The 15,865-nt window shown below is 38.0% G+C and overlaps 1 protein-coding gene across 2 annotated transcripts in view; it reads left to right on the top strand.

Annotated features, from left to right (window-relative positions):
* Positions 1–15,865, top strand: part of F12 (coagulation factor XII) — a 921,608-nt gene that overhangs the window by 698,303 nt on the left and 207,440 nt on the right. For both annotated transcript variants that reach the window (XM_044069447.1, XM_044069448.1), the window contains one exon: positions 1,804–1,940. In XM_044069447.1, the coding sequence (XP_043925382.1) occupies positions 1,804–1,940 (137 nt within the window). The remainder of the gene's footprint in view (positions 1–1,803; positions 1,941–15,865) is intronic.

The following is a 15,865-nucleotide window of genomic DNA, read 5'->3' as shown; positions in this document are numbered from 1 at the left end:
GACCATGCACAGTCTTCTACTCAGGATTTCTTTCCAGACAGTATCTGTTAAATTTCAAAACTGATACATTAAAAACCCACAGACTTTTTCTTTTACATCCATATAGCACACGGGTATCACACTTGTTGCTGACCACTCCTCTTGCACCTCTATACTAGCCATTGATTTGCTGAAGAAGTTCATGAGAGTCCATCCTTCACTCTGACCAGATGTTTCCTAATTACTAATTAAAACTTTTAATCAATGTAAACAGATTTATTTCCAATTTCTGCTGGACATCCTTGCATTAAATTGGAAATAGTAAAAAAATAAGTCAAGAGGGGAGATTCAGTTGCAAGATCCATTTTTTTTCTTTGTAACTAGACTTCATGTCTATCCTTTTGGCATTTTTTTTGTTATGAACTTCATGAAGTATAGAACAAGTTTGGGGGAAAGATGTAGCCTACTGTCTGATGTGAAAATAAGTCTAGAGCAGTTGATGTTGTCAATTTTTATGTATCAAGGTTGCTAAGAGGTTCTGATGTACTCACAAAATTATTTTGGGGATTCAGACAGAAGTGGTTAAACTTCCATGGAGATAAGTCCATCACCTGAAAAATGTTTAAATGTTTGGGAAGAACAGATTTACTGACTCGACTAGGAAGGGTCACAAATTAAGAATACTGAACATTCAGGAGAAGGCTCTGCCATTTGTGTAAACATGCCTTCTTTTGATCAAAGCTAAGCACACTGTCTTGCTTTTCAGATACTCATTAATAATGGAAGCAATGCCAAGTGTTAGGGATAACACTAGACACACAGAGGACCTCTGTGGTTTATATGTCATTCCATTCAATGTCTGTGCCGATTTTAAAGCTCAGTAGTTTCTTACTTTAATATTAGTATGAGGGATACTTGGTCTCCACCCTATGCTTCCTACTAGCCATGGAGTTTGACTCTTTGTTTTGAAAGATTTGCCTTTCTGGATTAAGGTTCCCTGCTATTTGACTTTGCTATGTTTACTTCCTCTACAGTTATTTGCTTGATGGAAGGCCCATTTCGTGCTCTTACCCCTGATCAGGTGGCCTGAATGTTTGTTGGGGCTTCAGACCAAGAAATATATTGAGCTTCTCTTTGTAGTGGTAGACTAGGTACATTTTCATTTCATGTCCAAAGGTAACTCTTTTTGGAAGGAAGTTAAGAGGATATGAAAAGTTATTTGTGGGAATGATGTTATCTTAAATAATACATTGGTGTTGTTAGCTGTTCCTCTGCCAGAACTCATAGCAGGCTTTTGGAACTTGTTGCTTGCTATATCTCCTAAAATGCTTTCATGGAAATATTTGCATATCATTGCACGTAGACATGAAACAGGTATAAAAACTAAATGGTCCAGCAATCTTAGAGTAGGTATACATAAGTAGTGACAATAGGGGATTGAAACCCTTCACAAAGTGAAGCAGATGTGGACTTGCATCATGCAAAAAACACATTTAATATGTAGCAGTAAGGTTTTTTTAAAATACACTGCACTTAATTCTTCTGAGTTCTATGCCATTTATGTGAGTGTAACTTTGTATACTTGTTTAAGTCTACCTACATTTGCACTGCTTATATTCATCTACAACATATACATGATTTGCATTCCACAGAGGGATGGTCAGCCCATTACATATATAAAGGGATGGACTATTAATATCCTGCATACACATACATCATTCTTAAAAGTGTGATTTAGTTGGCTTGTATTATAATGCAGCTTCATGGTTACATTTTGTCCATGAAATTATATTTGTAATCATTACTTTTCTATGTTTCTTACAGACCCCTAGTATCACAGATGCATGTCGTACTAGGACAGGAACAGTTTAACAGAAGCAATGAAAACAGCATTACTTTTGAAGTACAAAGTTACATTGTGCATGATAATTTTGACTACTCTACTTTCAACAATGACATAGGTAAGAAATTCTAGAATTTCTGCGTTGTTACCTAACTGAAAGTATTCGTGTTTCATGGTCTTGAAGATTAAACTCCACAGAAGTCGTAAACTGGGTGTGCATGTTTGTGGGTTTGTTTACTTACTTTACTTCCTTACTTACAGGTAGGTGAGATGGATCATTAAGACCCTTTTTCAGTCATGAACTTGTTACAGGAAAGAGAAACAACAAATCTTAAATGCACAATAACCATATAATGCTAGCTTGTCCATTAGAGTATGCATACATTAATATGCATGAATACATTACCGTTGCAGACATCACTGAGTGCTCAGTCATGACCAACAAACAAGCTTAGACAGAACTGAATTCCTTAAGTAACAGTACCTATATGACAGCATTTTGCCTCTGGCCAAATAAGAACTTCAGCTGAGAGGGGATCACATGCATTTTGACTCTGGTCAAGAAAGAAACTGAGCTGAGAGGAAAGGGTATACATAGTCTGATGCAGTTTAATATTGCCTGAGAAAGTCCTAGAGTTAGACTGATATTACTCAATGGATTGCTGATTGATTTCCTGATTGTACACAGAGAGACACTTGGTGGTACATTTCTAACCAAGAGATAAGACACTATTATGTTTCCTCAGGGTTCTATACTGAGTGCCATTTTCTTTAACATCTACTTCTGTAGTGTACAGATAAATGCCCAGTGATTGTGCTTGACCAAATTTGTGTGGGACTGTAAACTGGATGACATTGACGATTCCCTTATGGACACTTGTATTGTTAAAGAGTTAGAGCCAGCAGCTAGTGTTCTAGCCATAACATTAGACTTTGGAAGACAAATATTTCTCAATGTTTTAATATCAGTGCAGTTTTTCAACATTTAGGGACTTTAATTGAAAATGATCTAATCTTAGTCCCCACAATAGTCCTCTCTTATTAGGTTCATTGCTGAATGTAATGCTCTTATTGACATGTATCCTACTAAACACATATCACAGCTTGAAGGTCTTCAGCATTTTCTAACCAAAAGAATCAATGGGCTGGATTCCCTTACTTACTTAGTTAGACCAAACCGTGGTTAAGGTGTTTGCCTTGCAAACACAAGGTGCAGGGTTTGATTCTCATATGGACTAATTGGCTAGGCTTAAAATGGCCCACAAGGACAGTTAGCCTAGGATGAATTACATCATTATCCATATCATACAATGTCCTAAATGAAGATCTGTTTCTTGCCTTTCTGGCTAAGAAAGACCTTGATTTTTTTTTCTAGACCTTTCACACATCAGAAAAACTAGTAATATCAGAAATGGACCAAAACTCTTAACTTAAATTGTAAAATAGACAGGCCACCATGAAAGGAAATGATGATTACAAATAGGATTCCCTACATATGGAATAAACTACTCTTGCATGTTAAGCAGCATAGCATTTTATACTTCCTCAGGTTAAACCTTGACGACTAAAGAGGTTTACATGCACTCACAATATGAATTACTGTAGTAGTATGCCCTTAGACAGAATTCAGGTAAACCTACCGATAATACTGCCTAGGGAGCATGGCTAGATTACATATGGCTGCTCAACCCATCTTCTTAGTATTAACTTATGATCCTGTGAACCTGTGATGGTCCTCAGAGGGATACACTAGCAGTGTTTATGTTAAAGTATAATGGAAGAAGTATAGGAGATACGACAAGAGAATCAGCTGATCTCAGCAGTCTTGTACATTGTTTCATTGCAGTCAGTTGCCTGATTGCTTTATAGTAGTCAGCATTTATTAGCTTATAGAATAATGTACTAACAGGAAGAGCTGTCCTGTAAGAAATCAGTAGTCACCTACCATTATTAATAAATTTAGAAATAGAATCTGGAGTTCTCTAGGCTCAGTGCTAAGACATCTGTTTCATTTTTTCATTTTTGATTGACTCTACTGACATCACACTTAACAATGACAACAAGCCTTTTTAAATTGATTACATGATCCCAATGGAATAAGAAAATTCCCAGTCTTTGATTTATACATTTTTGGTAATACAATGGAATGACTATGCACTGCATGCCCGGATACAATTATGTCTTAAAGTGAATCAGATTTTTGCCTCTGAGTCCCCTTTATAAATCTGATTTTTTTTCTGCAATATCTGAACATTTGACTATGGATGATGTGTATTGAAGTACAAGGAGGATGACACCCTTTTTAACAGTATCTTTAGCCTTTTTTCCTACATACTGCCCACAGTGATTTTATTTTACTTTTTGTATTCCTATTTTTTTCATTGTGTAATCGAACCGATCATATTTATACTTAATTATATAATTGAACTGATCACATTTATATTTCTTAATTGTGTAACACAGGTAATCCATTGTGACTTTTCAATGGCAGCATGAGCCTTATGAATGAGTAGTGTGTGGGTTAAACCGAGGAGCTTGTATGTGTGAAAGCTTTCTAATGGGCTATTAATGACGGCCAATGTTGCTTAATTTATCCCTGTAAATACTAAGTGCTATGCAGTACTTTTTGGTCTGACCTATATTCATTTTAAGACATAGCTGTTTCATGGATATGCAAAGATAATTAATTCTATGTTTAAGAGAAAAGGTAATCAGAGACTGTAGATTTCCTGATGACCATAGCTCTCAACCTCTTAACACAAACAATCTGGACAAAGCAAACAATAACGGGAGGAGGAAGCCACCAAAAATAGGGACATTTTTTAAATAATGGTCTTATAAATGTAGAAAGTTGTTAGAATCAACTGTCTTATGTTACCATACATTTTCTGAAGGGTATGAAGTCTGAAACTCAAATACCTGTCATTATTTAGTGAATTCAGTCCTCACTAATTGGCCAAAAAATCCAGGAGATCACAAATTTCATGAAGAACAGACCAAATACATGAAGCAAAAATCTGGGCATTCTGTGAAAATCTGGACAGTTAAAAGGTATGCTGATGGTTATAGGATCTTGCAATCAGAATAAAGTGGAATGATGTCAATGCTAAGTGTGTTGTTGCAGGAGTTAATCTAAAGGTCTGAGCCCTGAGCATGTAGGAATTACAGATTTATAAAATGAGGTGGAGGCTGATACAGAAACAACCAGGAAATATCTGTGATAGAGATAGTCTACATGTCTCTGCAGGGTAAAAGAAGTAAGACCATAAAATGACAACTCTTAAACTAGGAGTGCATGTTGTACTGAATAAAAGACTTTAAAAGATCAGTGAAGACAGCTCCCATTAACTTTCTGGTTTGCTTCTCCTATGTTTTATTAATTTTAACTCCACCACAGGGGATCTTTGAGAAACTTGTAAAGCAGTCGGTATTTTGTTGTATTAGCAGAGGAGTGACAGATGTCAATGTGAAAGTGGATTTTATCAATGAGAATATCCTATGTAAAATGAGGCTTATCTGCAGCAGTTCATAGGGGTAATAGAAGTGTTGAAAGTAGTTGCATAAATGAACTATGAAAAAAATGAAAATAGAAAAATAAGAAATGGTGAGAAACAGATATGGAGGACAATTTAGACTGCACCCTTGAAATTATTGACAGAATTTACAAAATAGCACCATCATGAACATGGTGCACATTGGATTCTGAATTTACTACCAGGCACACCCCTCCTAAAATAAAATTTACTTGTTTTGCAGATTAGATGTAACAGTTGCATTTAATAGAGAAGAAATTGCTTTGACAAATGCTGACAGAGAGAAACTAAAAAAAAGAGCAAACAGCAGCCATTTGCTGAATGTAGGGGACATTAAGAGGGCATGTTTCATTAGATATGTGCTGCAAGAAGCCATGGCTTAAGCTAGAAACCTGATGTGATTATATGAAAGGGGATAAAAGGAAGCCCAATAAAATGAAAGCTGAGCCTATATGAATGACAGTCATTCATCAGAAGAGATATAGTAGCAAGAGGAAGCACTGCCCAACTGAACACAAAAATACAGCTAGTTTTAGTACTGTCACCTACAATGATGCATCACTACAACAGGGCATGTTCATTTGCATGTGCATCACAATGGATAAGGGCCATTCCAGCTATACCATGCTTACTATAGAAGACAAACTGTGATACCTGACCCAGTCATCCAAGTGCATGATATATGGGTCTTTTCCTACTTGTAATACCCCAGTAACTTTACAATACCCATGGCAGCCTCAGAATGAAGTAATCCTGGAGACATGTGCTACCAGTGAATATCCTATTGCTCAGCAAACCCCAAGATATGTATGACAATGCCTTAACCTGAACTCAGTGGATCTCTGAGTATTATCTAATACAATGCAGCCTGCAATGCACAAATGATGTGTATTGAAAGGCCATCATACAATTCTGCTAACTGCATCTTCCCAGCTATTATACTGAGTGGGTGCTTGTTTCAGATGGAGCAGATCATTTGGAAGTATGTTCAGAAGTGTGGGCTATGTCTAAAATATTAATTACAAGCAACATCAGACAGAGGTCAAACAACTAGCAATATTTGATTTTATGACCCCATATGATATTCTGCCTCCATAATTTGACAGGTGTTCCAGGATCTGCAGTATCTGCAAGGAACAGGTCACCACATTTTAGGATGTCTACACCACTGGTAAACCATATCTATATGGGACCTGCATCTTCAGCCCCCACAAGTTATCACTATTGTTTCCTCTGCATTTATGCCTTTGTAGAATAGGTTTATTGGTTCATAGGAGGTTACTAGGCTAATGGCCCTAGGGCCTTTACAAGCCTAGCCATGTTATACCCGTGTTCCCTAACTGATCTTGGTTTTATGGTCATTATTTGCAGAGTGAGTTTATGATTAGCACTGACTGCACCTGTCCATGCCAGACATAGGTGCTGCCCCTGGGGTAAATTTATGGTCTCCCATTTAATTGTCTAGGTTGCACTTGCATAGCGTTATTGAGGAGTTCTGCTTTACATGAATTGGGAGTTTATTCCAGAGGAGTGGCAATATCTGGGAGCTGTATCTGTTTCTCCAGTATGTTCGGTTAATGTGTCAGGCTAGTTTGAAATCCCTGGAGTGAGTGGCTCTTGTCCCGTTTGATTTGTGGATGTGCAGCATTTCCATTACAGCAGGGTCAGAGACTCTATAGGTCAAGCACAAGTCACATCTCAGCAATCTGTAGGATACAGAGAACAGTGACAAGATTTTCAGTCTTTCCATGTAGGTTATGTTTTATAGGCCCTGAATTTTCTTGGTGAGAAACCGCTGTAGTCTCTCCATCTGCTGCAGGTGTCTGGTGAGGTACATGCAAAAAGGCCCATTGTATCTTCAGTCCTGTAAATCAGGCACTTTGCTGGATGACCTAAGTGACCAGTGTCTCACCTATGTAATCAAGCTCAGAGTAGACTGCTCCTACCAACCCACCTATAGAACATTATGAAACAACAAGAATTTTATTCTCACCAAGTTTCAAAATGAACTTAAGGCATGCAACTGGTCTGTACTAAGACGTCTCCCCCTAGATGAAGCAGTAACATACTTTAACACCAAATTCTTTGCTATTCTTAACTCCCATACTCCTAGCCGCTCTATTAGAACCAAAGTTAATATTGCACCATGGCTTTCTAAAGATACCAAAACCAAAATTTCACTCAGAAACAAAGCATGGGCCACCTACCAAAAAAACAAAAGCCCCATTTGATCAACTAAGATTCAGACAGCTAAGGAATGACACCAAAAAATCCATAACCTTAGACAAAAAGAACCACTACTACCATCTACTGCAAAAACACCAAAACAAACCTCAAAAGTTCTGGGCAGGAACAAACTACTCCACCCAGTCCAAATCACCACTCCACCCCCTCAGCTTCCCAACAAAAATCCCCAGTAGACATTGCTAATAACTTCAACAGCTTCTTCACAGAGACTATCCAGTCTCTAGCCAGCCAACTCTCTGCCAATGACTCTAATTCTAATGCAGCCACACCCAGTACCCAAACATACTTTACCTTCCAATCTGTTCCTACTCAACTTATTCATGCCTTACTTAAGAACTAAGACCCACCACCCTGGCTGCCGACCTCTTCCCAGCAGACTATCTTAAAAGGTTGCTGACACTATAGCATACCCCATCTCAATCTTGATCAACAGAGCTATATCTGAAGCTACTGTACCCACTATATGGAAAATCTCCCATGTCATACCTCTCCATAAAGGAGGAAGTTCCACTGAACTGTCAAACTTTAGACCCATAGCTATTCTGTCACCTCTAGCTAAAATTATCAAGAAGTGTGTACACATACAGCTCATGCACTACCTCACACAGAACAAGCTGTTGTCCAACTTTCAGCATGGCTTTAAGCCACACCACAGAAATACTTCTGCCCTCCTTTCTTTCTCTAAGGTCATCAACCACAACCGCAATAATAACAAACTATCCTCAGCACTCTTTCTAGATCTATTCAAGGCTTTTGACATGATTGATCACAAAATGCTTATAAATACCTTGAAGGCCTTCTCCTTAAACAACCATACACTCCAATGGTTCCAATCCTATCTGCAGGGTAGGCAGCTGTCAGTCCTATGGCAAGACAAGCTATCATCTCGCCTACCCATCACATTAGGAGTCCCCCAGGGCTCGATACGAGGACCCCTTCTTTTTTCCATATTTATCAAAGACCTTCATTCAGATGCCACCTGTATTCAATATGTGGATGACTCCATCTTGATTTGTTCTGATACCTCACCAGCTACTTTATTCACATTGACCCAAAATACCTTCAATACAGTGGAAAAATGGCTCTCCAATCAACATCTAATCCTAATCCCCAGTAAAACTAAGCTGATCCTCTTGTGCCCCACACGCAGCACCCCCCTGCCATTCTTCAACATAACCGCTAACAATGGCACTATCATCTCCCCAGAAGCCCAAACTAAACTACCGGGTGTCATAGTTGATAACAACCTGAAATCTGATGTGCATATCAATCAAACTATCAAAACCATTAATAAAAAAACTTGGCTCTCTTTACAGAATCAAACCTTTCCTTACCCCACTTGCTAGAACTGCAATTACCCGTTCCCATCTACTATCAACTCTTCTCAACACCTCACCTCTATTCTCCAACTTAAACAAAACAGATCTTAATAAACTATCATCCTGTATAACAACATTGCCAGATTTGCTACTTGCACAGCCTACCGGACACACCACTGTAACAAATTAAATCGCCTAGGATGGCTTGAACTGCCTAGCCTACTGCAGTTCAACCAGCTAATAGTGGCACATAAAGTCCTTTACCAACCAGAAAATACACCTGCACTAAAAAATATTATCATCCCCTACACCAGCACCCGCCCACTGTGATCATCCACTAGACTCCTAGTTCAAACATACAAATCAAACTACTCAGCTGGGGACTCCCTGTTTGCCATCTCTGTTGGAAAAACATGGAACAGACTCCCAGCTGACTTGACCCTAGAACCCTCAGTAACTTGATTCAAAAACAAACTCAAGAAATACTTCAAAGCTCATTGGTTATGTCATTGCACTATCCCCTACTAGTGACATCTCTATTACTTAGGTGCCTTACCTTCAACTACTTCTAACTTTTTTCTACATCATTTCAGGAAGGGTCAATTGTATAACTGCTGCTCAATGTGTCTTAAACCTGAATGTAACTGTATGTATATATAACTTTGAAAATAATGTTATGTTTTGTAAAGTGTTTTATAATAAGTTAGTACTATATGTGCTAAATGCTGGTCTTGCTTATGACTGTAATCTGCTTGAAACTAGCATTTACTAAACGTTCAATGTGTATTATTATCTTGGAGATTTTCTCCCCGGGCCTCTGCTGAAAATAGACATACATCCAGTCAGACTATCCAGGTCAACAAATGTAAAATAAATAAATAAATAAACACAATAAAATAAATAATAAATAAATAAATAGTGGTCTGATGAGGGTCAAGTACAGAGGAGTGATAACGTCCTTAGTCTTGGCTGTAATGGACTTATTTATGAGATGTGCAATGTAGAAGGCTTTCCTTACCACTGTGGATACATGGTCATCGAAGTTTAGATTGCTATCAACCTGTCTTTCCAAATTTCATACTACTGGGTTTGAGCTTGGAGGCGCTGCCAATATTGTAATTTGCAGGGACCTCTTCTTTGCCACAGGGGATAATATTGCACTTTTTTGCATTTAGTTTTAGTCCGTGACTTTGGCAACAATCATTTGTCTGTGTTAGCCCCTTTTGTAAGATTTTAACATAATTTGGGGGCTCGATGATTGTGCCCAGTTTGCAATCATCAGTGAACCTGGTGAACCACAGGCTATCTATTTTCACCTGGACTTCTGATAAATAGTGTCCAAACAAAAGAGGGCCCAGCACAAATCCTTGTGATACGCCACTGGTAACTAGTCTACTGGTAGAGATGGAAATCCAACTCTGACAGTATGCATTCTGTCGGTGAGCCAGTTGGCTACCCATCTAGTGATGTATGGGTTTTTCCCCAGCTGAGAGAATTTCTCGGTAATGCCTGAGTGGGGGATTGTGTCAAAAGCCTTGGCGAAGTCAAGAAATTCAGTATATGCTGTTTTGACTTCATCCAGGGCTTTGGTGACATTCCCAAAGAAGCCCACTAGGTTCAATGTTATGATCTACCCTTGACAAAGCCAAACTGGGTCATGTCAAGAGTTTGAAGGTCACCTTTATCCTTGTTGATAATGTCTATGATGATCTTTCCACGGCCTTGCAGATAAGGCTGGCTAGGCGTATGGGTCTATAGTTCCCAGGGTCGGTCGATGGACCCCTTTGTGCAAGAGGATTATTGTTGCTCTTCTCTGCTCTGCTGGAACAAAGCCAGTGCTCATGCTGAGGTTAAAGAGAACCCCATGTTGTTCTGTTAGGTCTTATTTTAGATTGTTAAGCAGCCTGGAATGTTATCTGGTCCAATCTGGTCAGTCAATGAAAGACCCAGGAACTGAGAACTGGTCAGTCAATGAAAGACCCAGGAACTGAGAACAGCACAGAAGACTAGCAAAGGCAACTGAGGTTTCTCTTCATGTCAACAAATGTCAGTATACATGGTCTGCTATTAGTCATATTTGAAAAACAGGACAGCATCACTGTCTTACATAATGCCTTTCATCATGGAATATCACCAGTGCTGAAAAAAGATGTGGCAGTGGAGAAAAAAATTTGTACTATGTTGTCAGTGCCATTTCCAGTACAGATACACAAGTTTGCCTGCATGCAGTGGCATACCACTTGAAACTATAATGCTAGTGTTCCTGCTGATAAGAACTGTCTTGTAGTTTGGATTCCTGTTTGTATGCTCCAGTGCATGAGGGACCACATTTTTTCCTGTGTGTTTTGCTGATGAGGTGTTACAATGAAAATCCATGCACCTATTTTTTTATCAAAAGCAACTGCAGGTATGAGTGATGATAAAGCATTCTTCTGCTCAGTGGAATGACAACTGAACCTGTTTGAATGACATTCATTCATCAGGAGAGATAGTAAGAGGAGAAAGCACTGCAACCTGAACAAAAGACCAAAGCTAGCCTTAGCACCGTTAACTATTGCACCACTACAGCATGACACATTCATTTGTTGAGTGTTTCCTACAGATGCCATTACCTCCCAACAACTGTATTATGCCTATCACATTCTTTTTCTCATAAATTTAAAAATAAAGCTTCCTTCCTTAAGCAATTAGCTGTCCTGTTTTGCAATGTAATTTGCAGATTTACCAAAGCTGTCCCCCACCCCCGGTTTATCACTGCTCATTATTTTAATGATGTCTTGCCCTTACACTTAGTCCATCGATGATATAATTGTGCATATGTTATGTCCAGCTGTGCAGATATCAATGGCCTATTGGCCAGATATGGGACTGGTTTTGCAAACTGAACTTTCTTCCTTGGATATGTGTCACATTGCTGGCATGTGATATAGAATGTAGGATGCATTTGATGTACATTCCATTCTTGTAGTGATTTCCTGTGTATAGTAAGCCAGCTCAGTCTGATTTAATGTACTGTAAGGCAATTGTCAAGCTTATATGTTGATGCAAACTGTGAGGATGTCAAGATCAGTATTAGTGCTGTGCTCTTCCATGAAATCCTGTCTGTAGCTTGTCTGTAGGTCATAACTGTTAGAGCAGAGTACTTAAAGCTTACTTCTTTTTCCCAGATCCTTAGTCAAAGTTGGGAGGGGAATAATTGTTCTGGCTGGCATGGTGAACTAGAGCTAAGTTTTGCAGTTGAAATGTCTGAATCTTTCTATAGTTCAAGGATCATACCTGAAGAAAGACAGAGAATGGTGTTATGCTTTAGTGGAATGGTAAGAAATGTGTTGTGCAAGCTAAGAAGCTTGGGGCAGATGCCAATAGGTACTGCATTACTAATTCCTGGAATTTCATACAGACATAAGTGGACAAAAAAGACTCATATTTATGAAAACTGGAAATTTGTGGTACAAGATGTGATCAGCACTTAGAAAACATTCTGCCTTAGCAGCAAGGAGAGGACAGCATCTACAATGTCATAGTTGGCAGCGATTCAAAAAATGTGATGAGAAAGAGGTTGATTACATTTATTGAACAAAGTATTTAGCAAAAATCTCAGGTAAAGGTTCTGGATCAATAAAGGAGTGCACTTCTAGTCAGTTGTATCTTTGAGTCAGACCACCTATCTTTTTCCAAAGTCCATTTAGGTTTCATACCATCAACAGCTGACAACCCAGGAGCTGTGCTTTTCCAGTTCTGGTCAGACTATGGGTTTTGGGTTAAACAGTACTGGTCAAAACTAGTCTGTAATGAGGTGCTGTTATAAGTCATTTAGACTGCCTTAAAAGTAAAGGCTACCTGATTCTTCATCCTGGTTGAAGGTTTACCTTTGACTTTTTTTCCCTTTGAAAGCATATCTATACTGCAAATATTAAATATACTTTACATACATGAAATATTTTATGTATGATAAATTATTTTTTTTTTATTCACTTGTTTTCTCGACAAAGGATGCCAGATGGATGAAGCACTTTTATTTCAGTTTGTTAATTGGGTGGATGAACTTATAAAACCTCCCTTTTCATTTATGACCTGGACCATAAGACAGATAAATTCAAAAACACAGCAGAAAAATAAATAAGTAAAAACAAAAATAAATAAATAAATAAATGCATTTAAAGATACAGTGGAAGAATCAAGATGCTAAACAAGAGACAAGACATGATCACCAAAACAACATGAATAAGAAGCGTAATGGCAGCTAGTTAGCAGAAATCAGGATGCAGTTCCTGTTTAGCCTTGAACAATGAAACATGTACTTGGATTGTTTTGAAAATGGTGTTTTGATTGTGGAACTGTGGGAAGTTAGCTACTTTCTGAAGGAAGTAAATAGTGTGTGAAGAAATAGCCAGGGAATTGTTATGGCTAGGCTTGTATAGGGCCAAAAGCCTAGTACCAACCTATGAACCTATGAATAACTGGGACAGAATTCCATGTGGAAAATGTTTTAAAATTTAGGGCAAGTTTTATATGAATTCCATATATAGAAGGGCAGATCTATTTTGTTCTTGTGGGTTCTAATAAGTTGTAAAGCATCATGAATCATTAAGCAGTAGTCTGTAGAGTGTGTTAGTAGTTTACATCGTAAAGTAGGGAACTCTGGCAATTATGGGAAACAGGTTTGCTCTTTGGATGTATATAAAAAAAAAAAAAAAACAGTAGTGCTTATGACTATCTGCTACAGACAGAGACAGAAAAAACTTGCTTTCTGTTTTATTTATTACAAAATTGTTGAATGAAAAGCCAAAGGCAACAATGGATAATGCGTGTTCTTAATCTAGGACAAGGCCAATAACTATTCTTGTATCAGATGTTTTGGATCAGAGTTTTGAGATTTTGTAGACTGTTTTAAGTTGGTTTAGATCTTTTTTAGTTTGCACTTCTGTGCAAGGGTGGATGGCAGAATTTGATCAATTACAATGCACAGCTGTCCTTGCTCCTGTTCTGAGGGTAAGAGGAGGGCCATTAGGGTATTTTATAATGGAGACAGGGGCATTGTGGATAAAGGTTCCTCCTGGAATATTTACAGTACACAGATCACAAAATGCAGATATTGTATAGCCATACATTAAATGCAAGTATAACTAATTAAAACCGGAATAAGAAAACTTCAGGCACAATGAGATTTTGCTAATGGCACCATGTACATATTAATCAAACAGTATTAGGTAACCTAAAGTATATTTACATGATGCAGACACTTTTACAATTCTATGGACCTAAGGGGGAAGTATAATGCTATCAGTTCCAAGAATTAGAAAAGGAATAATATGTAGTAGATGGCTCTGAGGAGAAATCGATATGTGATGTTAATAGGTAATAAGAGCTAAAACGGGGGGCAGAGTAATCAAAGGAAGTAGAAGAATACACATTCAGGTAGGACATACGAGTGAGAAGTAATGAGCTGATGAAATCTGCATGTTACAATAGTTCAGTATATATAATGGTGAAGAAGTATAGGAAAGTGTGCAAGTCATGTGTGAGAAGTAGTGGAATGAAATGGGTGAATGTTAGAGAATGTTACACACAGTAATAACCTGTGCTGTGATGTTAGAGGACAAAGAAGGTAACTGCAGGATCAGAGTAGACAAACACGGTTATGTATGTAGACAGCAATGGAAAAGTGAACATAGTTTGTAGCTGGAGTATTCAACAGAGTCAGGGTTTTAGAGTATGTCAAGCCTGAACAATATTGAAAGTAATGAAAGAAGCAGAACACATTTATTATGGTGATGTGCGATAAGGGTGGGGCAGTACAGTGAGACAGAAAAAAAAAACAGTATGCATAAAAACAGTAATGCATGTTTGGACAGTCATAGCTTTTGCAGTGCAGGAAAAAGGAGAACAATTTAGATCTACTAGTGAAACAATGAGTTAAAAGAAGCTTGATAATGAAGGTGGTCAGGGATCCAAGTTTTCTTGTGAGGAAGAGAAAGAAGAGAGGAGGGGATGTTTGGTTATAAATAGAGTATTAAGTACTGGTATGTGTTGTCATAGGTTGCATATTATGCACTCTAAGATAATGAAGGTATGCCTCAAGGGCAAAAATAAGTTTTTAAGAGTATTACTTTGTAAGTTATTAAACAGGAGTTGTTGTGAGCAGTTTTGAATGGTAGCTTATAGAGCATTACTTAGCAATGAGATGTTATATTAATAACTATTTTTAACATATTTTATTGGCTTTGAACATAAATCTCAATAAAAAGAGATATTGTTCTCTACAAAAGTTTTATTCCAACAGTTATAAAAATATAATAATTTGCATTAATAATATAACCATGTTAAAATAAATGACACATGAAATACATGTATACCTTTGCACTATCTATATATAATATAGAGATAGATATGCACAGTAATTACCGTAACATATAATAAAAAATATTAATGATAAACTTATGAATATTCATAAGTCATTTCTAAGAAAATACAGATGAATGCAAATTGCTTGCATTCAATTTACAGAAGAGATGGTTGATGCATTAGTGCCTCATCTCTCTGTCAATTGTAGTAGCATGTGTGATGCCCCACTACTGGCCCAGTAATCAAGGAGGCTCAATCTTCACCACTAGCACCAGTGGGGGATGTACACTGGGAGGATGACAGGTACACACCTAGTATTTCCAGATGCAGCTCTGTGCATCAACTGCAATTTACCTTAAGAGCACACAGACACCACAGTCAGCCCGGAGGTGATTTCTCCCTCTTTCTCCAGATCCCCAGTAATACTCCCCACTGATACAGCTGTAGGGTTGAGATCTCAACTGAGTGGCCAATTCAAGACCTCCAGCACCCTCTCTATCCAACCAGTGCTTCGTGTCCCTCCCCAAGTGGCCAACACACACATTTTGAGGTTTGTTTTACACACACACACACACACACACACACACACACACACACAC

Source organism: Protopterus annectens, chromosome 4.part0, assembly GCF_019279795.1.
Source record: "Protopterus annectens isolate FY-2018-M chromosome 4.part0, PAN1.0, whole genome shotgun sequence".
Lineage (NCBI taxonomy): Eukaryota > Metazoa > Chordata > Ceratodontiformes > Protopteridae > Protopterus > Protopterus annectens.
Note: the sequence above shows the minus strand (reverse complement) of the source record. Positions and strands in the feature narration are given on the sequence as shown.